Source organism: Lonchura striata, chromosome 8, assembly GCF_050655825.1.
Source record: "Lonchura striata isolate lonStrDom1 chromosome 8, ASM5065582v1, whole genome shotgun sequence".
NCBI classification, from domain to species: domain Eukaryota; kingdom Metazoa; phylum Chordata; class Aves; order Passeriformes; family Estrildidae; genus Lonchura; species Lonchura striata.
The window spans coordinates 1328480-1353864 of record NC_140710.1 but is presented as its reverse complement, the minus strand read 5'-3'; the positions used below and the strand labels follow the sequence as shown (position 1 = coordinate 1353864).

At 52.0% G+C, this 25385-nt stretch overlaps 1 protein-coding gene across 1 annotated transcript; it reads right to left on the bottom strand.

The window, feature by feature from the left end:
• WLS (Wnt ligand secretion mediator) lies at positions 1–25385 on the bottom strand. Its single transcript, XM_021535592.3, has 12 exons — positions 25191–25385; positions 13884–14156; positions 8719–8843; positions 8124–8285; positions 7274–7410; positions 6767–6935; positions 6515–6612; positions 5949–6012; positions 5619–5762; positions 4292–4375; positions 2745–2898; positions 1–2116 (listed from the first exon to the last, which is right to left on the bottom strand). Exons 1-12 carry the CDS (start codon positions 25294–25296, stop codon positions 2007–2009), a joined length of 1626 nt encoding a protein of 541 aa, XP_021391267.1. The 5' UTR covers positions 25297–25385; the 3' UTR covers positions 1–2006.

Below are 25385 nucleotides of genomic sequence, written 5' to 3'. Positions count from 1 at the left end.
CACAATATTGTATATTTTATTTAAATTAACAAACCTACATGTTTTCCAGGTTGCTTAAAGCATTCTGTAAAAACTGAACTCAACCTAAACAAAAAAAACCAAAAGGATATATTTTAATAAGACCCAGGGACTATTTCTGAGACATACGAGTTGGGCTGAGGAATGAAGAAATAAAAAAACCCCACACACACGTGCCCCGTAAACAAATTGTTAGTGTTTGACACAAAATTTGGTTTGAAAGCTGCAGCTCCCCACTTGTGGGGAACCTTTACAAAACACAATGCTATAGTCTAAGCTGGGAAAGAACCCATGGACACAGCTATGGGAACAACATAAATATCACGTAAGAACCCAAGGGAAAAGGGATGGTAAAGTTGCAAAGTCGAGTGTTCAGCTGGGAACGTTCTGGGGTTACAAGGATGTGCGTTGATTTAATTCATTCCCAATGGAGTAGCTACTACAAGTAGGAACACTGCTCGGACCTGCTTTGCCTCCAGGGGCAGGGGAAGCTGGGGATCCTGGGGAGGGCAAACACAACGAACGGAATTGCTTTAAGAAAATCCAGTAGGAGCTGCAATTAATACAGAGGGAGCAGGTCTTTGGCAGAGGGGTCTGTCCTGACTGGAGGAGCCCCATGTGATGGTGCCCAGCAATCAAACCCATGCAAGGTGATCTTGTGGTGCCACCCTCTCTTTTTTCATAGTATTGAGCTTTAATAAATGGATGAGGGTAAATTAATAAATTCTGGGGTGGAAATTGTTATAGTACCTGGGATCGTGATGGTACCTGGGCTGACAGGAATGAGTTTCCCCTCTCTGCCTCCCCTAGAATGCTTCAGCAACACACAGCAGCAGCAGATTGTTATCTTGTAGGGCCAGAACTGGAGGGTGTTACGTGTCACCAGCAGGTAACACAGACGTTTACTCCTGGACGCTCCAGGCCATGGAAGGTGTGCCTGGCAGCGCAGACCCTTCCCCACCATTCGCTTCTCTGAACCGGGCCCAGCAGGGCCCAGCTCAACCTCAGCCCGGATCAGTTCCCACTGCCCTCTCTTTGCCCAAGGCCTCCCAGCACGGGGCTGAGTGAGCCCAGTGCCCACGTCTGCTCTGGGAAAGCAAAGATCCACATTAGCGTGTGACCAGCGGATCCTTTCAAGTCCGATAATCCCTGGAAGAATCCAGCTCTGCTCCAGCCTGGCAGCGCACAGAGCGAGACTGCCCAGCTCCCAGGGATGCACTGTAACAAAAGGGAAGGGGAGGAAGCCACAAAAGCACGCAAGCCAAAGGGACTGAGAACAGGGAGGAGCTGGCTGTGCTATCAGCCAGCTGGGAACTCGGGCCAGGAGTGCTCTGTTCTCCTGCAGCTCAGCTCAGCATCCAGGCTGGCCATTCCCTGTATCCAGCACACAGCTGTAAAACCTGCTGAGAAAGCAGTTGCTGCTTCTACTAAAGCCTTACTAACAGCCTACTCCTCTCCCAGCTGTGCTTCAACCAGCGACAGAGGGTGGCTGCAGGGCTGCCCAAACACTCAGACAAGGGTCAGTACAGCTACACAGTGGTGGAATTAAATGCTTTTACAACAAGGTTTCCCCCCAACAACCAGCACCTTGCGTAAGTTACACGCAGGAGCAAACCCAGAGTACTGAGCGTGTGCTCCTGCCTGAGCTCCCTGCAGCACCTGTATGCACCAGCACACCCAGCAAAATCCAACCAGCCCCATGGCAGCTCTGTCCCGGCCCCATGTCCAGACCTGCGACTTTGCAACCTCAGTGCCCTTCCAGCAGGGTTTTACGTGCCCGAGTGTAACACAAAATACACAGCCCTCCCCCCAGGAATAACTACACCATAGTAAAGAGTTACAAATGTTCTGCTCGCTGTCGCTGCTCTGTGAATGCACCAGGGACGGGGTGCTCGAGGAGCAGATGCGGCCGGAGGGGTCTCCAGCCAGAGGGACTCGTGTGTCCTCTGCTCCCACCCCAGGCCGGTCCCTGCTGAGGCACCTCCGTGTCACTCCTGAGCCTCCTTCCGAGCCAGCTTGTACACCTCCGTGGGCCCGTCCACGTGGGTGATGGTGGTGGTGAGCTGCAGCTCCTCCCCGCTGTTCACCCCCAGGTCACCTGAGAAACAAAGGAGTTCCATCAGTGTGGTCTCACAATGAAAAGGGACTATTCCAAAGGGAAAGATCCAGTTTATTCCCTCCAGCCGCTCAGCTGCCTAAGCCACGGACCAGCGACTTTCCTGTAAATTATTTTATTTACAGTTATTTAAACAGAAGCACAAGAAACACATTGAGGGGCTGTAGCATGGCCAGAGAATGGAATGGAGCTGGGGAAGGGGCTGGAGGCCCAGAAGAGGCTGAGGGAGCTGGGAAGGGGCTCAGCCTGGAGAAAAGGAGGCTCAGGCAGAGCCATCTGGCTCTGTACAACTCCTGACAGGAGGGTCTATTTTCTCCACTCCTCATCCCTCCATCTGAGCTACGCAGTTCCATCTGGGCAATGCTAAAAGGCACAAAAACCACCCCGAAGGTTCCAGCCAGCCCTGGCTAAAAGTCAAACCTGTCTAACCCAGCTATTAATCCAAATGCCTGCTTGGAAACTCAAACCATCATTTGCAAAACTTTTCAAGGCACTGAGTGGGCCAAAAAAAAAGGCACAGAAGGCACCCCCTATTTTGTACCTCTCTGTCCCCATGAGAGCCCTCAGGTCATGTGGGGACATTTACCATTGGACATGTGGGGACATTTACCATTGGACTGGTCTTCGCCGTAGTTCTTGTGGGATGGCGCGTACAGGAACATGAGGGCAAACACGTAGAGATTCCACATCCCGTAGATGCCCGTGAAGAAGGCGCTGTTCACTTGGATTGTCATGTCCCCCCACTTCCAGTGGCCTTCTGTCACCTGTCCAGGGAAAACAGACACGGCCAGGCCATCAGGAAGAGCAAATTCCGTAAAGACGCAGCCTTGGAGTAAATCAGTGAGAACAGCATCAACTCAACAGGACGGAGGAAATGGAGTGTAGCAGGTTCAGTGAGGCAGAAGTCAGGCTGGGATTCTCCTCTTTGGACTCAAAGGAGAAGATGCTCCTGACAGAGTGATTCCCTCAGGACTTCTTCAGCTCTGATGTCTCATTTACTGTGACTGAACTGCTGCGCTCTGCGATACCCTGCCACAAGCGTGTGCTCAGCAGAGATTGGCACACAAAGGGCACTACCTGGGGACACCACTGACATCCCAGAACATCCACCACCTAAAAATAGACCTTTTATAGCAGGAAAACCAGCGTGAATAATGGGGGAATTGATGTGCTGAGCACAGCTGCCTGAGGAGGGGCCAGGCTGACAGCACCAACCTGCCACACGCTGAGGGCTGTCAACATCCATGAAAATATCATCAATATTAATATTCCTTGAAGATACACAGACTGCTCAGGCTACAATGTTGCTTTCTGTTAAAGAACAACATAAAGGCCAAGAAGAAAACTACAGTAGCTTAAAAAAGGAGCCAAGGAGATGATCTGAGGGCTGAAACCCATTTGCCATGGAGCCAGGCTGGGAGAGCTGGAGGTGCTCACCTGGAAAAGAAAAAGATCCAGGGAGAGCTCAGAGCCCTCCCAGGGCCTAAAGGGGCTCCAGGAGAGCTGGAGAGGGGACAAGGCAGGGATGGATGAGACATTGGACAGGAATTGTTCCTGTGAGGGTGGGCAGACCCTGGCACAGGTGCCCAGAGCAGCTGTGGCTGCCCCTGGATCCCTGGCAGTGCCCAAGGCTGCGTTGGGCATTGGGACTCAGAACAGCCTGGGACAGTGAGAGGTGTCCCTGCCCATGAGCTGAGTTTTAAGGTCCCTTCCAGCCCATGCCAGTCTGTGACTCCACGATTCAAGCAGCGATAAAAGCACAGAGGTGACATCGGAGCTCAGGACAAACAGGTACAGCTGCTGCTGGGCACGGCAGGGCTGCAGTCAGCCCAGGGAGGGTTGGATGCTGTCACGTCTCCGTGGGCACACAAAGCCACCCGAGTGTTTCAGTGTGAACAGAACATTTTCCTCTGCTGAGTTCTCAGAAATGACTAAAGCCTGTTGGCCCATTTCCGCGCGGCGCGGCCCCAACTCCCTGGGAGCCAGGGGCCTTTGTGCCGGCTCCAGCCTCAGCAACTGCATGGCAGAGCTTCAAATAAACCAAAACAACTTCTTCAAAAGCAGCTTGTTATCAAACATGCTCAGAACAGGCCAGTCCGGTCTGACCAGCGATAAGCAGCGCCGGGAGCGGCTCGGGAGCCCAGAGCCACCCCTCACCTGGCTCACGATGAAGAAGATGACGGTCATGGCTGCACAGGCCAGGGTGATGAGCATCAGGAACTTGAACCTAAAAATCAGCCCCTGTTTAGAGAGAAATGTCACTGGTCACATTAACAGAATCCACAAAACCCATTTTTGGTTTTAGGATAGACAAGACACGAGGATAAAAAATAAAAAATAAAACAAGGGTCCAACCCACGAAACCCCAAAGCAAAACAACCTCCACCCACTCCTGTGCCGTGCTCAGCACAGCCCATATCCTCTGCTCCCCACACGTCTGCGCTCCTGCCGGAAGCTCCGCGCGGGGTGGGCACGTCTGGACAGCGCTGCCTTTCCATGACATTTGCCCGGTGACTGATTGAGCAGCAGTTAATTAAGTGGAAGAGGTGGCACGGCGGGCTGCAGGGGGCAAGGCTCTTGTAAAATAAACATGTGGTGGGGTTGGTGCCCCAGCGTGGCCTCGAGGTCTCACCACACCAATCCTCACCCCCAGCCCGGCTGCAGCGATTCCAAGGTCTGCAAAACCCGGCTGCCTAGCACAGAACGGAGGTTCCGAGACAAACCCCTTGGCTGGCAGTCCCACTGCCCACCGCCCCTGCTTCCACTGGTTCTGCATTTTTACTTACAAATTCTTTTGGTTTTGGGTGAGTGCGTGGGTTTTTTTAACCTGGTTCTGGAATTTAGGTGGAAATGTCAGAGTCTGCGTAATTACCCTGCCACACCACGACAACAAAGGACTATTAATTTAACTCTTCCACACCAGATCTGTGCTCCCCAGATGTCTGGGTGTGGAGTGTGACAGCAGCAGCTCTGCACCACAAACTGAACCCCCGTGCCTCCTGCTAGAGGGAAAAACACTCAGTATCTGCTTCAAATTTTCTAATTTTTTATGTGCATTCCTGATGGGTGATAATGACTTGTTTAAAGAAGAAGGGACCATAATTTAGCAAAGACTTTGGGGATGAATATTCGTACCCATGTAGAAGCAGGTTAAGCACTGAGAGTGAGATCCTCGGGTTTGGCAGCAGGCAAATCAGGAAATCAGGCAGGACAGAAGAACATACAAAATCATGGGCTAGAAATGGGAATAATGGGGGGAATGTGTTGTGCTTTGACCCTCCAGCAACTTTGTAAGGAAGCAACGGCCCCAAAAATCCAAATTTATACCATGAAAAACTAGATGGTCTTAGCAAGACCTCCCACTAAACACAAAAATTAATATTAGAGGAGGAGAAATGGAAGTATGAGGAGATTATGGACAAAGGGGATCTCAGAACAGACTCTGAGGCCCAAAATGTCTTTTAAAACCAAAGAAGACCCTTACCTCGTAGTGAAGGCGGCGAGCCTTGCTCATGGCAGGGAGGCTCGACTGCTTCCCACTGATGTTTCTGAACACTTGGAAGACCATAAAACACAGGAAGAGAAAATAGAGGCACAGGCAGATCCCTGCGACTATAATAAAGGCCATCTGTGCAGAGGAAGTTAAGGGAACATGCTACAAACTAACAGGAAATCCTAGAAAACATTATCCAGGTGATTCCCATATTCAGCTCCCCGATGATCTCCTGCAGTGCCTGAGCCAGCCCCTGCCCCCCAAAAGTAGGGAGTTGGCCCACACCTCCCAGGGACCTTCCCACAAACCAGGGAAGGATACAGCCAGCTCCGTGCCCACCTCGGTGGTCCAGATGCTGTAGAAGGGGTTCTTGAGCTGCACTCCCCTGCAGAGAGAAAACACCGACTGTCAGAGGGCTCAGAGGGCCCCCTGACCACTCTGCAGCCTGGGAATCACAGAATCAGGGAATATCCCGACCTGGAAGGACCCACAGGAATCACTGATCCAGTTCCTGCCCTGCACAGACACCCCAACAATCCCACCCCGTGGCTAAGAGTGTTGTCCCAATCTTCCTGGAGGCTCCAGCAGCCTTGGGGCCGTGCCCATTCCCTGGAGATCTGTTCAGTGCCCAGCACCCTCTGGGGGAAGAACCTTTCCCCAAGGTTCTGCAGGGAAAAGCCAGCTGTGCTGCTTTCCCGTGTGGGTCAGGACAAGGTGAGGTGGGAAGTGTTTCCACAGCCAGCACACTTGGGAGCATCCACAGGAGCCTCTCCTGGCTCTGGGAGATGGGCTGTGCACCCAGCCGTGGGGCTGAACTGGTCCCTGTGCAGGAGGAAGCAGGAACCTCTGCTCTGGGATGCCCAGCTGGGCAGTGCAGCTGCACCCACCTCTCGCACATGTCGAAGACAAAGAGGCAGAAGGAGCCCACAGCGATGGGTCCAACCTGCTTCCAGTAGCCCGAGAGCCGATTCCGCTCGTTCTGGTCCTGCTCACCAGGTGGGGAGGAGGAGAAAAAGGAAAAGTTAGCCTGAAATCCCCTCAGCTGGTGCAAGTCCCCCCAGCATCATTTCCAAGCATCAGCTGCCAGGTTTTCCTGGAAGTGGGGCTGGAAAGCACCTTCCCGTGGGTGTGGTACTCACCATCATGTGCTCCCCGCAGAAGATGATCCAAAATGAGAGCAGCATGGCATAGAAGATGCCCTGTCGAATGTCTCCAAAGAGCAGCATCCAAGTCCAGTCAAATCCGATGGAAAACCACTCCACGGGGATGTTAATGAACGTCATGGAAATTCCCAGAGCAAAGATGACCCTGGAGAGGCACAAACACCATCTCTGCACATCCCAGTGTGAGAGGGAAGGACAGAGCCCCAAAAGCCAAAGCTGTGCGTGGAGAGCAACAGAAGGAAATCCAGCACTATTTGGGAAGTGTTACCTCCTGCCACCAAACCCCCTAGGACTGAGCTCCTCAGAGCAGCTCGTTTTTCTCCAGGGGTTTAACAGGAAGCTGTGGAGGTCTCCAGCTTCCAGTGTGCCTGGGTAGAGGGTGGGGATGGAGAAGAGGCAATTCCTGTCTCCCAGCCATGGGCCCTGCCTGGGAGCAGTGACCACCTCAGTGGCTCCCCTGGGCCACCACGGGCCCCTACTCACTTCTCCAGCAGGACGGGGGCGCGCGTCATCAGCGTGATCCTCCTCCAGTACCACACCATGATGATCAGAATGCTGGGTGTCAGGAAGGTCTTCATGGCAAACCACACCTTGGTGAAGCCTCCGTTTTGATGGATGCCCTGAGGAAAACCAGGGTACAGGGTTTGACACCATCATCCTGTGCTTCTCCTCATGGAGTGTCAGGAGAGGCACACACGTGGAAGTGTATCCCAATGATGGTTTGACAGAGAATGGGTGCCACCTGGGCAGGTTCCAGAAGGTCTGAGAACAAATGCCAGCAGACACAGCTTCCATGGCAAGGGAGAGAGGGAATTCTGACACAGCATGGAAAAAGCTGGCAGAACTACTCCCAGACAAATAACAAGATCCTCATGGAGCCAAGTCACCCCTGGTGGGAAGAGCATTGGCTCATTAACGTGTTTCTCCAGCCACGCGTCCTCCCACCGCTGTCTGCAGCCACCACAGCCGTGGTGGGAGGGCTCCAGCTGGGAAAAGCATCCCTGCTCACCCAGCCAAGGGTGGGCAGAGCAAGGATCACTACAGCCTTCCCACACATGGCCACAGCCAACTCCAGGACAGACCAGGCCCCCTCTGAACCCTCCTGTTCCTCCTTAGCTGCCGTCCTTCAGCAGGACTGTGTGGTGGGAAGCAGAGGACACAGGGAGCTCGGAGCCTTGGGAAGAGGCCAGCTCTGGAGGCCTAGAGAGGGCTCTGAGAAGAGCCTGGCGTTTCCAGGGAGGAGGACAGTGCCCCGGAGGCAGAGGAGCTGGGGCAGGAGCCGCAGCAGCCCGGGCACAGATGCCGGCTGGCAGAGGAGGGGCGGGACGCTCACCACGAGGCGGATGTCCTTGATCTCGCCGATGCCCACGTTGATGCCCTTCCTGTCGTTGACGGGCAGGCGGATGTTGATGAGGTAGTACTTGTGTGCCACGCTGCCGATCTCCATGAAGGGCAGGAAGTCGCAGTCGTAGTGACGGCCCTCGGACTCCACGGTCTGCAAAGGGCAGGAGCAGAACCACAGCCCTCAGCCCCCGGGACCAGCACACACACAGCCCTGCAGCTGGGAGCACCCAGAGCCTGCGTGTGTGACAGTGGCTGAGGGACACTTCTCCTCATGGCTTTGTTTAGGATCGCTGAGTAGATAAGGTTTGACCTCAAACAGGGTCACGTTTCAGGCCTTAATGGGAGCCTTCCAAGATGAACCCTCCACAGCTCCCTAACAGGAGGTGGGAGCCAGGTGGGGATTGGCCTTGTCTCCCAGATAAAAAGTTACAGGACAAGAGAAAACAGTCTCAGGTCATGCCAGGGGAGGTTTAGCTTAGATATTGGGGAAAATTTTTTCATGGAAAGGGCGATCCCGTAGTTCTGTGATTGGAAGAAGACAACTCCCACTCATCCCCACCACCAGTGTCATTCAGATTCCTTACTTTTGGAGAGCCAAAGGTGCACTTCAGCTTCCTGATCTCTATGGCATGTGCTATTTCCTCCCAGTCGTCAAACATGTCATCACGATAGGCCAGCGACACATCCAGGGTGATCTCTGCATTTTCCTCTGCAACAGCAAGGAGACAGGAGGTTCAGAAGGTTCCCAGAGTGATTAAAAAACACAACACAAAGTTCCTTTATGAAGATAATTAACAAACTGAAGTTAAGCTATGCTGGCCTAGCTGGGAAAAAACTCAGAATCAACCATACACAACAGCATTGATGTTTTCTACACATCTTGTTTAGCTTCAGTTGTTCTACAGAAGGGTTTTGGAGCTCTCCCTTCCTCACCTACAGAACTTTTTAGAGCCCTCCCCTGCTCCTCCACACCTGCCCTGACTTGTTCCTGCCTCTGCAGATGGCCCAGCTGGCACGCCAGTGACACACACGGAGCTCGTGGCCTGGCAAGGTCACACATCCCTGTGGGACCAGCAGCTCGTCCCCTCCTGGCCTTGTGCACAGTGACAGTTTGGGATACAGCTGCTGGGAAAGGTGCCAGGAGGTGCCAGGACACTGCCAGGAGGGAATGAGGCTGGATCAGGCTCATTCAGGCTGGAACAGGCTCACTGAGGAGCCATAACTGAGCGAGTTCATGCACTGGAGCTGCAGCTGAGGCTGCCAAGGAGCATCAACACGTTTAAAAACCTCAGGCAAGTCTGTACCAGCTCCACCAGCTGGAGAATCCTCCTGTTTACCAGGCACAGATCCCAGGGAAGGCTCTGAACGAGGAACACGCTCCAAAATGAGCGCGTGCATGTTGCAGCCCAGCCTCCTTTTGTAGGGCACCAAACTCTTAACAGCCACAGCTGCTGGAAGAGCTCCAGACCCATCTACTGTGGAGAAGCGTTGGGAGATGGCTCCAGACCCATCCACCCTGGACAAGTGTTAAGAGATGGCTCCAGAACCATCCAGAACCATCCACTGTGGAGAAGTGTGGGGAGATGGCTCCAGAACCCATCTTTTCAGCTATATTTTTGTTGTGAATACGTGGTGGCACACTCATCCCACCGGATGGGAAGGGGCGTGGATGGGATCTGTGGTTGGCAGTTCTATTTTTACACCCTTTGGAGGTGGCTGGGTTGTGCATCTGATGTGGACACTGCAGGATTTTTCTGAGCATTTTCTGGCTCACATGATCTGTACCCTCCAGATCCATATGCAGTCCCTTTCCAGAGCTGCCAGGAGTTGGGTTTCCATGAAACACGAATTTGCCATCTCAGATCCGCTGTTTAGGAGACCAGCAAAACAGATAAATGGGAACATAAGGTTGAACTTGGCCCGGCTAAAAAGAACCATGAACTCCATTTCAGAAGCCATAAAACCAACTGGAATGCTTGGGATTAAATCCAAGAAAAACAGCTTTCAGTATTTCATTTTTGCAGTCCAAATGCTGCTGCTGCCATGGAGTATGAAAACCAGAAGGCAGAAGATGAACTGCTGCGTGCCTTTCCAGGCCAATGGATTAGAGGCTCCCTCTGGAATTCCATCAGTCTCTCTGCTGGGGTGACACCTCCCCTTGAAAATGAATTTTGTGGAAAGACCCTTCAGGGCTGTCAACATAAAATACAGTTATATCCATATATCCATATATTTCAGCACAGCAGACAGAGCTCTGCTAGTGGTTGGACTCCATCTTAAAGGTCTTTTCCAACCAAAATGATTCCATGATTACCCTATGCCAGCCTTCCATCAGCAACTCCCATTGTCCCTGAGGAACAAATAAGGACCCTGACAGAGAACCAAATCTTAAAAAGATTTGTGCCTTATTCCCATTAATCAGATGTTGAACAGACAATTTTCCGGGAAGGGGAGGGTGCCCTTTTCCTGCACAGCATTAAACTGAGAGGGAGCAGAATCAGATTTATCAGGGATAAATCCTTCCCTGAGGGTGGGAGGCCCTGGCACAGATGCCCAGAGCAGCTGGGGCTGCCCCTGGATCCCTGGCAGTGCCCAAGGCCAGGCTGGAGCAGCCTGGCACAGTGTCTCTGCCATGGCAGGGGTGGCACTGGGTGGGCTTTGAGGTCCTTCCAACCCAAATGAGGACAAGACACGCTCCTGGAGGCTTCCCAGCCTGAGCTCTGTGACCCCCCCACTGAGGGACTCCCTGCTCATGCTCCAAGCACCACCACTGTCATTTTTCCCACTGGCATTTTACTGCCCAGGAGCTTTTCCATGAATCACTTTATAGGACAATACTTGCCCAGGATATCTTCACTTACATTACAATGGCCTAAAAATAGTGGAGTTGTTTCAGGAGGGGGCTCTGTGCCAGCTGCACACTAACACAGCTGGCTGGGGAGAAGCCTATGGCAGGCAAACAGAAATGCTGGAATTATTTCCATTACACTTCCATGCTTCACTAGCTCCCTAAAATTACAAAACCTACCAAAAAGCCCGAGGCTGGATGAATTAGAAAAGGAGGCTGCAGCACTCTGCCCTCTCACTGTACACAGTTGCTTTCCAGCTGCAAGGAAACTCCATCTCCTTCCTCTGGACCCCTCCTTTCCCAGTTCTGGGAAGGGGTTTTAATAATTGAGTGCAAATGCATCAAGAAAGGAAAGGGACAGCCCAGAAATAGCCTCTTCCTCAGAGGAACAGCCTGAGTCTCTCCCAGCTTTCTGGGAAGGATAAACTCAGCTTCTAAACATCTGCATTCCAAAAAATCTGTGTTTCAAAACCACTGCAAGTCCAGAGGGAGGTCCCAAGGTGAAGGTGATTAGGGCTGGTTGCTCCTCTGAAAGGTGAGATCCCACTGGGTATTCCAGGAGGCTCAGCCCCTGCCAGGCTCTCTCAGGGCATCCTACCAGGGCTGTCCTTTCCCTCTGTCCCACAGCAACCTTTTCTGGCTGGAAGAGAGCTGACAGGTCCTGAAAGAGGAGAGCTGACACAGGTTCTGGATGGGGAGAGCTGACACAGGACTGACTGCAGCTCTCTGTGGATGAGGAGTCAGCCGTGAGTCACCAACATTTCCCAACAGGCACAGCCCAGCTGCCCCTGCCCCAGGAGGGTTTTGGCACCCAGCACCCTGAAAAAACAGAATGCAGGTTTACTCTGTGCATTGGCCTTGCTTACGAATTGCAGGGGAAGAGGACAAGCAAGAGCATTGGAGGAAAAAAGCAGGAGACAGTTTGATGTGGCTCAGAAAACTCTCTGGTGAAAGCCAAGGGGAACTGGCAGAGCCCAGGACCCTGCACAGCACCATCAGACCCTGCAGTGGAGCTACAGGAGCCAGGAGAGCAGGATGTGCCCCAGGCAGCAGCTTCTTCAGGAGGATAAATCCTGTGCAGTTCCCAGCAGTGCTGCTCTCCTGGATGATCTGAGGCAGCTCCAAGATGGTTTTCAGGACAGTGACCAGAGGCTTCAGCAGCTGTGGTGCCTTCCAGGAGTGGCTCTGGTTTGGCACCAGCCCCTGCTGGCATCGGCCACAGCAGCAGAAGGCCTGGAGGGCTCAGAGCCCCAGAGAGAAGAAACTTGAATTGTTGCTTTAAAAGAAGAACTGAGGTTATTTCACATCCTTATCACAGTCCCTTTTGAGGAGCTGATCCAAATCACCTGATCAATAAGGGCCTTTCATTTAACAGCAGGGGACAGACACACAAGTGCAATTAATTCAGCTTAACAAGCCTGCTGTTTATTTCTTCAAGAGCTGTTATAACATTATCTAGCAAGCAAGAAATGTGTTACTAGGTCCTGAGATTCTGCACTTAATTTACACCTGCCTTCAGCTTGGTACAAAGGGTTGGACAATCCCCAAATCTCCCTTTTAGTACCCAGGGGTGGCCCTAGATGAGCTGTTCTGCTTTGAGATCTCAAACAAACCTCCCACCTTTGCAGGACTCAGTCACTGAAGGGCACAAAGCCGAAGCAAAGGCTTTGCTCTTACAGCAGAAATGCTGCCAGAGGCTGGGTTAGCATTCCAGCAGCCTGCTCCAAGGGCTCGGCCAGTCCTGACTCCAGCACGGTTGAAAATCCTTGGGATAAAGAGCTGTTTCCCTAATGCAATCATCTGTCCAAGTGGAAGGAGGTGAGGCCTTAATAAAGGCACAAAGCTGCTCTCTCTGTATTTCAGAGATAATTACAGGGATAAAAACACAGGTGAAAGCTTTCTACAATCTCATTTCTAACTTATCTTAATGATAATGCATTAAATCATCCCTGCTCCATCTCTGCAAGTGTTGAAGGTTAGACAGGGCTTGGAGCAACCTGGGATAGTGGAAGGTGTCCCTGCCCATGGCAGGGGGTAGAAATGGAGCTCTGAGATCCTTCCCAACCGAAACCAGTCTGGGATTTTAGGATAAATAGCTGGAGGAACAGTTCCACACTGAGCAGGAAGGGGCCAAGGACACAAAGATGGATAAAGAAGCTCCTAACTCCAACTAACTCCCTGAACTGATTCCACCCCGTGGATCCCTGAGCATGGAGCCAGCCCCACAGCCAGGCTGGAGCCAGGGCAGGAGCTGCACACACCCAGCTCAACCAGTCTGGAAAGCAAATTGTTTATTCACTGTAGCTTACAGTTAGAGAGGGATTTTCCCCAAGCACTTTAAAACATGCAAACATATGGACAACTTCCCTTCCAGGGAGGGCCAGAGCAGTCTTGCCCTTGGTGCTCTCAACATAATTTTGCAGGTTTTAGTGCAGGATTATTTCCGAGTTTGGGAGGGAGTTGTGTGCTTTGTGTGTGGGGTGGGGAGGGTGTTATATATTTATTTAGTATTTATATAATAGCTTCAACCAGAGAGAAGGGAAATTAAAGTTAGATATTGGGCAGGAATTCCTGGCTGTGAGGGTGGGCAGACCCTGGCACAGGTGCCCAGAGAAGCTGTGGCTGCCCCTGGATCCCTGCAGTGTCCAAAGCCAGGTTGGAGCAGCCTGGGACAGTGGAAGGTGTCCCTGGCATGGCCAGGATGGCACTGGGTGGGCTTTGAGGTCCCTCCCAACCCAAACCACTCCAGGATCAACACTTCCCAGATTCAGGAGGTGCTCCAGCAGCACCTCACTGCGTGGCACCAACACAACTCATGGCACAAGGTAAAAACCCCTTTAGGGGAGGCACACTGGGAAGGAAATGAGAGCCAGGCAGCAGCTCCCTCTGCCAGTCACTTACTGAGGTCGTTGTCCATCTTGAAGGCGATGTCCAGCTGCATGATGAAGAGCATGAACTGGAACCAGGGGCTCATCTCCTTGCTGGGCAGCGGGATGTGCACGGCGAACACGATGTCGTTGGCCTCGATCTGCCGGCTCACGGCCTCGTCAAAGTCCTTCAGCTTCTTGCAGTGGTTGGGTCCCCAGGGCATCAGCCACTTGGTTTTGTGGTGGTTCTTCCTCACGTCAATGCACTTCACTGACATGTAGGGAACAGCTGTCGTGGGGCTGGGAGCTGGCAATGCAAGAGAACCACACTTGTAGCATCTGCAGCCATCTGATACAGAGGTTTCCCCAGCAAAACTCGCAGCTCCCCGCTCCACTCTTTGAAGGCAATTTAAAACAAATGCACCCAGTGCTGCTCTTTCACAGCTCTTTGATCTCACAGTCAAGTAATTAAGTTTATTACATCCACAGATGTATGACTGACTTTGTAGTGGGATCAAATTAGGATTAATTGAAGAGCTGGGATCTGCTGCTTCAGTCTCAGATACCTCGGTCACACAAAATCAGCCTGATTTACTGAAATCTTTTCCTTTCCCTGTGCTCAATCAAGCAAATCCACACATAAAGCATGTGCCCAGAGAAACCTGGATGGATGAACTAATCCCAAACCTCGTGGTCCTGCAGGGCAAGATTTACCATGGGGATCTGCACCATGCAATGCCACACATCTCCTCGGGCAGGAAGATTTTCCTCCAGGGTCGTGAGTGGCATGGGAAGTGAGACTCTGCAGAAGGTAATTTTCATGTTGTCACTATCCTCATTCTGATCATCCACAACTTCCCTTACAGATCACAGACCCCCAAAAACTCCAGCAGCAATAACACCACCCTACAAACTCCCAATATTCCAAGGAGGAAAACAACCCCAGAGTGAGCTTCACCCTCCCAGCCAGGGCTCCTGGCTGCCCCCAGCCCTGCACTGCTACACCCAGATGATTCAACCCTGGCTCCTTTGTAATTTGGGCACAGCAGGATCATCCCAGCAGCTCTGGAGCCGTTTGGGATGGCAGCCAGGAGCCCTGTGGAGCACCTTGCCCAGCGTGCCACCTCGTCACAGGGTGACATCCACACGGCTTCCCACGGGCAGGGAGCAGTGACTCAACGCCAGGCGGGAGGAAGTTACTCAAAAGCCAAATGTTTATCAACTGCATTTTTTCCATTTTTTCACAGCACTGAGTTTCTCCCAGCTCCAAAGGCACAGGGATGCCGGGATAAGGGTAGGCTCCAGGGGACTGCCATGAGCAGGTGGGTTAATGGTTGGACTCGCTGACCTTGGAGGGTTTTTCCCACTGAAAGGAGTCAGGAGCACTCCCAGACTGATCCCAGCTCTCTGGGATGCATTGTTGCACTGCTGCATCCCAAACCCTTGCTGCACGCAGGAATCACACAACACTCAGACATTAAAGCAACCCCAAAACTGAACAAGTTCTTGATACTAGAACTGGGACATATCCGAGTTGTAAGGGACTCACAAGGATTATTGATGCAACCCCCGGCCCTGCACAGACACCCCAAAATCCCACCCTGCGCATCCCTGGCAGCATCCAAACTCTCCTGGAGCTCTGGCAGCCTCAGGGCCGTGCCCATTCCCTGGGGATCTGGGCAGTGCCAGCACCCTCTGGGGAAAGAACCTTGCCCAATATCCACCCTAAATACTGCATCAAGAAACACCAAAGTAGAATGAAATAAAGTATTCAACAAACAAACACAAATGAAGCTGCAAGTCCAGGTTACAGGACACTCACGACATGCCCACAGTGCATAAAATATTGTAATAAATGTTGATTCCTCCACCATGCCTCGATGCAGAACCCAGTAACCACAGCTAAAACTGCAGCTGGAAGGGAATATCAGGAATATTGCTGTGAAGTAAGCCAGGCATTTCAGCCGAGCTCTCTGAGCTCTTTAACTCTGACACATTCTGGGTGATTTCGAAGGCATTTCTGAATTAAGAGACAGCGTTCCCTCTACAGAGAAGCCGAACGTTTCTTGCTTTGATGCAACTCATTATAGCCATAAATACATGTTTTCATCACTGCCTGATTATGATTTTAAACACTTGGCACGCTCCCTGCAGCCTCCCCTCTGCCAAAGTTACAGCTTTGAGGAGCATGAGACAATTACTATACATATTCCTCGTCGGGAATCGCGCACCAAACAAACGTCGGCACTTGGCTTCCATTACTGATTTGGCTCCTGGCCCATAAAATCCAAGTGAGCGTTGAACCAAGTGGAAAAAAAAATGCTTCGTGGAGCTGCAGCCAACTCAGCCAAGAGCATTACAAAGTGCTATGCAAAACAAAGCTCACACCCAGGGATTTGGGCTGGGCTGCGGTGCCAAGGGCTGCCCCAGCACCTCTGCCCCCAGCCCGGGGGGTGCAGCAGCCCCACAGATCCCAGGATCTCGGTCAGCCTGTAAATAATTGAATAATTGAACAGCTCTGTGTGCACAGCACAGTGCATCAGCCCCGTGCTGCTCGCTGCCGTGAGCAGCAGGAATGCAGGTACCACTTGGAGTAAGAGGGGAGCAGAGCTTCCAGAGGAAGGTTTGGCAGGAGCCAGCTCAGCCAGGAGCCCCCAGGAGGGAGTCCTGGCCCCAGGGGCTGGCAGCAGCCATGGGGCAGAGACCCCTTGTGCCAGGGGGCTGGACACCAGCAGTGCCAAGTGCCAAAAGCCATGGGCAGGAGGTGCTGGAGCTGCCAGCACTGCCACAGGATCACAGACTGAAAGAGACCTTAGAGTTTGTGTCATTCCAGACTCCTGCCATGGCAGGGACACCTCCCACTGTCCCAGCTGCTCCAGCCCCAGTGTCCAGCCTGGCCTTGGGCACTGCCAGGGATCCAGGGGCAGCCACAGCTGCTCAGGGCACCTGTGCCAGAGCCTCACCTCTCTCACAGGAACAATTCCTTCCCAATATCTATTTATCTAAATTTCCCCTAAATTTCTGCCTCTCCATCTCCTCCAGCTGGGCCCTTAAAGTGCCCAGCTCACTGCAGGAATCCCAAGCATATCCCAAATTACAGGGGCAAAGCAGATCCTGCTGCTCCCTGCAATGGTTTTAGGCAGCAGATGCTTGGGAAGCTGCACACCTTCACCAGTGTGGCCACCACTGCCCAGGGAGGGCTTCCCATGGACTGCCAGGGCCACCTCAGCTGTGCCTCGCTGACTCAAACAACTCCTGTGCAGAATTTCATCCTTTCCATTCAGCCAGGAGGTCAGGGCAGGGTGCTCAGGGCCTGATCCCACCAGGACAGCAGAAGACAAGGTCCAAGGGGCTTCCCTCAGGAGCTAATCCTCAAAGACAAACCCCACACTGCTTCTGTGGTTTTAGACTTAAATCTTTAGGGGAAAAAAATTACTGAGACAAGTGAGCTCAATTTTTTAGCATTTTTGGGGGGGATATTACATACACCTAGGTTTGGGCAAGAGCCACCATCACTCAGTATTTTAATTTCAATAAATTAAGCAGATCTTCAAACAGCTGCCGTGATGAAGCCTTAAACACCTCCTTCCTCCTGCCCTCAAGTTCCAGGATTTCCACCCGTCTCAGCTCCCCAGCAGCCCTCACCTTGGGAATCACATCCTGCACCTTCTCATCCCAGCACCTCCAGCACTCCCATTAACCACCGACCCTTGCTCCAGCACCATAAACAAGCCCTTTGGAAACTCTCAATTGCATTGTGTCCACACTGATTAAAGCCTGAATCCCCCTGACCTCGGGGGGATTTAACTTCTCCCGGCACCGGGAGCATTCTGCTTTTCTACTCAATTACCCCCTTCGGAGCCAGCCAGCACTTCCCAGCGAGCACACACAAAGGGCTTCTGCTTCATTACCCTAAGCGACTGCAGGGTAGGAATAAACAAGCTAATTTATCATGGGCAGACCCAGCTTTTCCAACTGGAACAGCCAGAACCTGGATAACACCATCTATGCGCTCGGGATTATAAATATGTATTTATTGAAGCATGATTTTTTTCTGCCTCCCTCTTTCCTGACCTCGATGGCACCAGTTTTATAAATCTGAGTGACACAGACACTTTTAATTACTATTTCTTTGATAGTTCTTATTTCATAAAGCTTTCTGGAACATTGCAACAGCTTTTAGATGCAGAATAATTGTATATTTAAATAATCCCACTGCCCTCTGGAAGCCCACTCCCCTTGGGAAAGGTTTTTCTTTCTTATATATGACTTCAAACTATCCAGACCAAAATCCTCTAAAGCCCCAGGGCACCAATTCCATCCTGATTTACAGTGGGAGTTTCCAGATATCCTGTTGCAGTTGAACATCCGTATTTCTGTTGTTTCAGAGAGATTTTTTCAGTGCTACAGGTTTCCCTTTTTTTTTTTTTTTTTTTTTTTCCCCCTCAGGCCATAACAATGAATCTGTCCAAACCATCAAACCCAAGTTTTCTTGATCAGAACAGAAACTCTGTGACTGTCCCTGGATCCCTGGGACAGGGACAGGCTTGGAGCAGCCTGGGACAGTGGAAGTGTCCCTGCCATGGCAGGGGTGGGATAAAATGGGATTTAAGATCCATCCAACCCAAACCACCCTGGGATTCTAGACTCTTCAATCCAGTCACATATTGCCAGGTACTCTCATGTCCCAGGAGCTGTTTTTCCTCAAGGTTTGTTCTCCGGTGCTGGTTTTGCAGCTTTGCTACCAGCAAAGCCTCTTCAGAGCAGCACAAACGGAAGGTTTTTCCCAATAAATCAGTTTCCAAGGAGCTGCAGGAGCAGCCATGCCCAGAGCCCTTGGAATTGAGGGAGCAGGAGATTCCCAACTCCCTGATAAGCAGCCAAAGGGCTCCTGGGGAACAGAGATAAGGAATTATTCTCTCAGCCCCAGGCAAGTCACAAAGCAGGGAAATCTTATGAGGCACAACTTGCTGGGAGAACTGAATGAATGATCTCCATAATTCACATCCATATTCAACAGCTACAACGAATACAAATGAGGTGAGCATGAGTAGAGCTCCCTAAATGCAGAAATTGATATTCAAACATATTTAAAAGAAGAAAGAGGAAAAAAAATAAAAGAGGTAAGACTGATTTACTAATTGCCACACAGAGCCTGATCTTCCAAGTCAGTTTTCCAGTGGAATGAGCTGCATTTCCTGCAACTCCCAGCCAAGGTATGAAATCCTGCACACAGATCCCAAGGAGCAGGAAGAGCTGTTGTTATCCAGCAGCTTTTCTCCTAGCCTGACACTCTCCAGGATAAGATACCTTGGAAACTGCCCGTGCTCAGATATGTGAGGAATTTCATCTCCATGTGAATGGGCTGGTCCAGGCCCTTCCCCGCTGGACACCTCCAGCCTTCAAAGGCTTTCCCAGGCTAACAGGGACTTCAAAGGCCACAAATGTTATTTACCAAGGAAAAGGCTTCCTGTGTAGGGGTTTTCCTCTCAAAGGGAGGGAGGCAGCCGGAGAAGTGCTTGGGTCACATTTAAATCAACACAGGGGGTACAGCAGGAGGACTGACCTCCTCACCTGAGCTCTCCCAGGTTTGGGTTTGGAAGTGATGCAGCTGTGAAAAGAGAAAAACCCAGCACCTCCGAGGATTTCCAACTCCTCAGGCCCCAGCACTGCCATTCCTGCCTGGGAACTCTCCATTTCTGGCACTTTTGCCCATTCAGCTACAGTTACAGCTCTTCAAAAGAAGAATTGAGCAGACCTAAACTAAACAGACATGACCTTTGGTGCCTGCTTTCTCCTGGGCTCCCAGCGCCTCTGCCAAGGCTGCAGCCCTGCAGGAATGTGCCTATACACAGGATCCATTGGCATTCATGGCCACGGAGCACCGAGCAGCTCCTGGAGAGGTCCTGCATGAAAGGAAGTCAGGCACACAAAAATGTTCTTTATCCCCAGCCTGAAACACTCTTTCCTATCCATACCTTGGAAATCCGAGTGCTTTCCCTGTCAAAAGATCAGCTCAGCCCGAGGAAGGTAATGAAATCCCAGGAAAGAAAATGAAATCCTGGAAACTCGGGGCTCAGGAGCCAAATCAGACATTTAGATAATGAGCTGGGATTGTGGAGAGCCGCTCAGCCATGGCCACACATGACTCATTATCTCTCCAGGCCAGACACACAAGGAAGTTTGAGCTCCTCCAGTCACAACAATTCTGTTTTTTCCAGCCTCAGCCAGGGAAGGGAGCAGTGAACCTGCACCTCCTTAATCCATCTCCTCAGCCCAGAGGACTCATGTGCTAAATAAATCCCTCCACTTTTCCAATCAGTTAAATTTGTACAGTGTATGGGTGGGCACTGGACTAACAGCACTTCCCTGGGTGTGAGCCTGCTCTGGGTTTGCCCAGACCACAGAGAGTTCTCCTGCACTCCCTGTGCTTGCTTGGAACAAGGATCTGTGATTTGGGATAAAGCATCCTTGGAATCATGGAAGTTCGAGTTGAAAGGGACTTTTAAAGTAATGCATATAAAATAAATCATTGAAAATTCCCTTTCAAAAAGTTTTTGAAGCTGGGATGTTGCTGCACAGACATGTGTTTTGTTTTGTTTTTTTTTTCCTTTTTTTATATATATAAACTAAATTCATATATATAAAAATTCCAGGATGAAAAGGCAAATAGAAAGGGACACCAACAGCTTCCCACAGAGAAAGAATTTGTAATTAAAAGCTTTGCTTTCAAAACAACCAAGAGGCATCAAACCCACATAAATCCAGTCAGATTGTGCACACACAACTTCCACCCCGGCAGCTGGCAGGAGGACACCGGTGTGTCCCAGCTCAGCTTTGGCCTGGAGCAGTTGTGGTGACCTCCACTGGAACATCCCAGCCAAAATTTCCGGCAGCAGGCACAGACAAGTGGATGCTGCAGCTGGTCCAGCTGTGGAATCATGGAATTGTTTAGGTTGGAAAAGCCCTTTTAGGCCAGGAATTGAACTGTTCCCAGCACTGCCAAGGCCACCCCTGACCCACGTCCCCAAGTGCCACATCCACAGGGATTTTAAATCCCTCCAGGGATGGGGACTCCACCCCTGCCCTGGGCAGCTCTGCCAGGGCTAGAGAACCTTTCCATGAAGGAATTTCCCCAAATACCCACCCTGAGCTGCCCTGGCCCAGCCTGGGGCCATTCCTTCTCCTCCTGTCCCTGTTCCTGGAGCAGAGCCCGACCCCCCGGCTGTCCCCTCCTGGCAGGAGCTGTGAGAGCCACAAGGGCCCTGAGCCTCCTTTGCTCCAGGCTGAGCCCCCTCAGCTCCTCAGGGATTCTCCAGCCCCTTCCCGGCTCCTCAGGGATTCTCCAGCCCCTTCCCAGCTCTCCCAGCCTCTCCTGGGATTCCAGACCCTTTCCCAGCTCTGTTCCCTGCCCTGGACTCATCCCAGCCCCTCAGGGGCTTGTCCTGAGAGACCCAACACTGTCCCAGCCCTGGAGGTGCAAGGTTTGTCCTTGTGGCTTGTCCAGGGCTGTCACAAGGCTGGTGGCATCCCAGGACAGCCACACGGGATCCAGGGAAGGCAGAGCAGGCAGGGGCTCCCGGGAACGCCGGCGTGCCTGTAAATTATCATCAGCCCCATTCCTCACAAACGATAACAGAAACCATTCCTGGTGATCCCAGTCTCCTGTAATCCACACGTGCCATCATTTACAGCAGGATAGTGGAGACAAGGCTGCATTAGGATTAATTTTGTGCATCGTGTTCTATCTCCCACTGCTGCATCCCAACTGAACACATCACACACAGCCCAGAAGCGTGACCTTTAAACAAGATGTTTTCCACGAAGGGAGCAGACACCAGGAATCCTGTGGGGTTTCAAGTAGTGACAGCCCCACTTTCTGGAGCCAAGAGCTCATTACCAAAGCACGACAAAGAAACAGCCCAGTAAAATTCTCTTTTTTGCGTTTGCTCCCTTTTGAGCTTTGCAATGCTCCCTCCATGCATGGAGACTCCACCACTGCCCTGGAGAGCCTGCAGCAGGGCTGGACAACCTTTTCCATTAAAATAATTTTCCCAAATTTCCAACCTACAGCTCCCCTGGCACAGCTTGAGGCCGTTTCCCCTCATCCTGTCCCTTGTTCCCTGGGAGCAGAGCCTGACCCCACCTGGCTGCATGCTCCTGTCAGGGAGTTGTTGGCACAGGAGCTTCCTCCTGCCACAGGAATTTCTCCCATCCGTGTGCATCTCGTGCTTTGCCAAGAGACAGCTCTGAGCAAATCCCACCTGAGAGATAACATTCCTGCTGCTAAATAAAAGAGCTGTTGGAAATGTGGAAGCTGCATTAAAACTCTGGCATCACACACTTGACTGCCCAAAACCGAGCCGGGATCCAGCAGTGGCACAAACCCCCCAATGTGAGGAAAACCAGCTTTGTGGTGGTTGTATCAGGTACCAACGTGCTGCATTTGGGTATTTTGGACTGGCACGAGGGATCTGTTAAAATAGAGCACTTAGTCATTGTTTTGAAACATGACCTAAGTGCCTGCGAGGGGAAAGGCTGGCTGGGCTGTGCAGCCCTGTCCCACTCGTGTACGTATTTTGGGTTGTCTAGACCTGGGCACACCAAAATAACCGGATTTTGGTGTCTGTTGGGTGCGCTGGATCAAACCAGAGCAGGGCCACTGTGTCAGTGCCACCTCTGCTGCCAGCCCACCTGGTGTCACCCCTGGGAGCAGCTGTGGGGTGGCACTGGCAGCTCTCCTAGCATGGCTCCGATCCCTTCGGAACGCCGGCCACCGACCCGCTGCTCACCACGAGGAATCTCCTTGGGAGCCACTAAAGGGGTCGGTCCCAAGCCCCTGGATCAGAGTTTCCAGGGATACAGAGAGCCCAGATGAAGGCAGGCTCCTGGGGAGAGCTGCTCAGCCTCCCAGGCCATGTGTCACCCTGCCAGATGTTGGGGACCACACCTCGGTTACACATGGAACGTAGTGTTTCACAAGCACCAGATATCCCTGGATTTCCAGCTCCCCGGAGGGCTGGCTGGGAGCTGCTGGCTCAGGGATGAGCCTCTAAACTCTTAAATGCATCAGAAGGGGTAAATGCTGCAGAGGAAAGAACAGTTTGGATGATTGATTAGAGCACTTTAAGTGGGGATTTCCAGGAATTAAAGAATTTTGGGGCAGCACCTCCTAGGACTTGACCACAGATAGCAGATGCATTTAGTCCAGCAGGATTCAGAGACTGAGCCTGCGCAAGAATTCCAGCAGGATGCAGAGACTGAGGTCCTGCAGTGAACTCAACCCCAAATCTCTGTCCCTGCTGGCCCCAGCACATCCAACCTGTCCCTGCAGCTTTCCAGCCCCACCTGGGAGACCCATTCAGGATGAGAGGGCCTGATGTGGATGCCCAGCCAATAAAGCAGGGCATAAACCAGCTGGAAAACGGAACTAACATAATTTAAATTCTTAAGTCTTCGAATCCCTTCAAAACTGAACAGAAACATTTGTCTTTTCCCTGTAAAGCCAACCATAAACATCTGATTGTCACATCTGTCCCCAGATGCCAGCACAAACAAGGCTTTCAGAGCCACACCAACCTTTGGAAAACGCAACTATTTCAATTTAGCAGCAAGAAACTGCTAGAAAGCCCTTTTAAGATGAAGCTTGGCTTGTCTGCACAGCACAGGCCAAGACATTTTATCTCAGGAATCATTAGTGGCTTCAGTAACCTGTTCAAGTCTTGAACCAAATCTCAAAGAGAAAAAAAAAAAAAAAAGGAAGGAAAAAAGCTAATTCTGATAAACTTTGTGTGGTTTCAGGCCTGCAAGAGCAGGAAAAATGAGTTTTAGTCAATATGTGCCAGCAACTCCTTTGTGACGGAGGTGAGGAAGTAAGAGAATGAGGGAAGCTGAAGCTTTCCACAGTTATGTTTAGTTATTAGAGGCTGATAATTCAAGGCCACGAAGGCAAAGCACTGATGGGCACCAGGAGCACAGAGCCTGCTTCCTGAGGAGTGGCCGGAGCTATGCCCTCAATCCCTCTCAAACGGAGAGAACAGCCCGACTTTACTCTCCCAACGAAGTGCAACAAAGTTTCAGAGTGAATTTGACCCCGATTCTTCCCAAAACCCTCAGAGCTCCGCAGGGATCTTGCCCGGGAGGAAGGGCTGGTTTGGGACCGGGGGAGCCGGCCTGCCCCAGGCAGTGGGTCCTTCCCGGGATAGAAAAGCAACATTCCCACCCTGGAAATGGCCAAAGCAGCCACATCCACGCGCCCATCATTCCAGGGAGCCGGCGCAGAACTCAGCTGCTTTCTAGTAAAAAAAAAAAAAAAAAAAAAAAATTTAAAAAAAAATCCCAGGACTCGCCCCAAACTCGCTCTCCTCCATCTTCCTCTTTCCCTCCCCCAGGGAAAACTCTCCTGGCCGCAGGGCTGCGTCCCAGTTCCCATCGCCCTGCCTTTGGGAATGGTCGGGGATAAACAAACACAATCTGGGCTTTAGAGTGCCCGGTGCGGAGCTGGGGCCAGAGCCGAGGGGAGCGGGGACGGGGATGAAATCCCTCCCTGGGCGGCCACGAGGGTTGCGCACGGGCAGGAACAAACCCAGGCCGAGCCCACGCGGGTTTGAGCTCCTCCTGGAAGGGCATCGGGAGTGGGGGAAGCTCCTGCAGCGGGAGGCGGAACGGAGGGGACCCGTCCGGACAGAGGTGGGGAGATGGGAGGGAGGAGAGGGGACCCCTCCTGCAACGGGATCGGGAGGGAGCGGGGGGATCCCCCGCAGAAACGAGCCCGGACAAAGCGAGTCCCAAAAAACCCCAGAGCCGGGACTCCCCCTCCCTCCAGTCATTTCCCTTTTTCTTTCCTTTTTTTTTTTTCGTTTAGATTTTTTTATTAATGTTTTTTCTCATTCTGGAAGGAGGGGGGGAGGTTTCCTCCTGCGGCTGATTCGGAGGCCGAGGCACGGGGAGGTGCAGCGCCAAGAAAGGAGGAAAAAATCCTTTTCAAAAAAATAAATTATTATTATTTTCTAAGCCAACTTTGAAACGCGAAGCTCCCTGCGCGTTCCGTCGCCATACTGAAGCTTTCCCACTTCCCTCTTTCTTTAAGTCCAGGCTGAAACCAGGCCAAAAAAAAAAAAAAAAAAAAAAAATAGAAGCAACACAAAAACTTTTCCTTGGCCGGCTCCCCCCGCAGCAGCCGCGGGACGGGCACAAAGGGCCCGGAGCCGGGATCGCTCGGCTACAAAAGCGGATAATGAGATCATGGGAGCGAGTCAGCGATACTGTAACCAGCACTAAACAAGCGGGCAGCGGCGGGAGGAGGAGGAGGAGGAGGAAGGCAGCGGCCCCCGGCACTCACCGATGAGCCCTCCCACCAGGAAGGCGATGACTTGGAGCACGAGCAGGATGCCCCCGACGATGCAGAGCTTGCGGGTGCTCATGTTCTCGATGATGGCCCCGGCCATGCTGGCGGGGCTGTGCGGGCCGGGGCGCTGCGGACGGAGCGGGGGCCGCGGGCAGCGGGCGGGCCCCGCTCGCCGCCCCAGCCGTGATT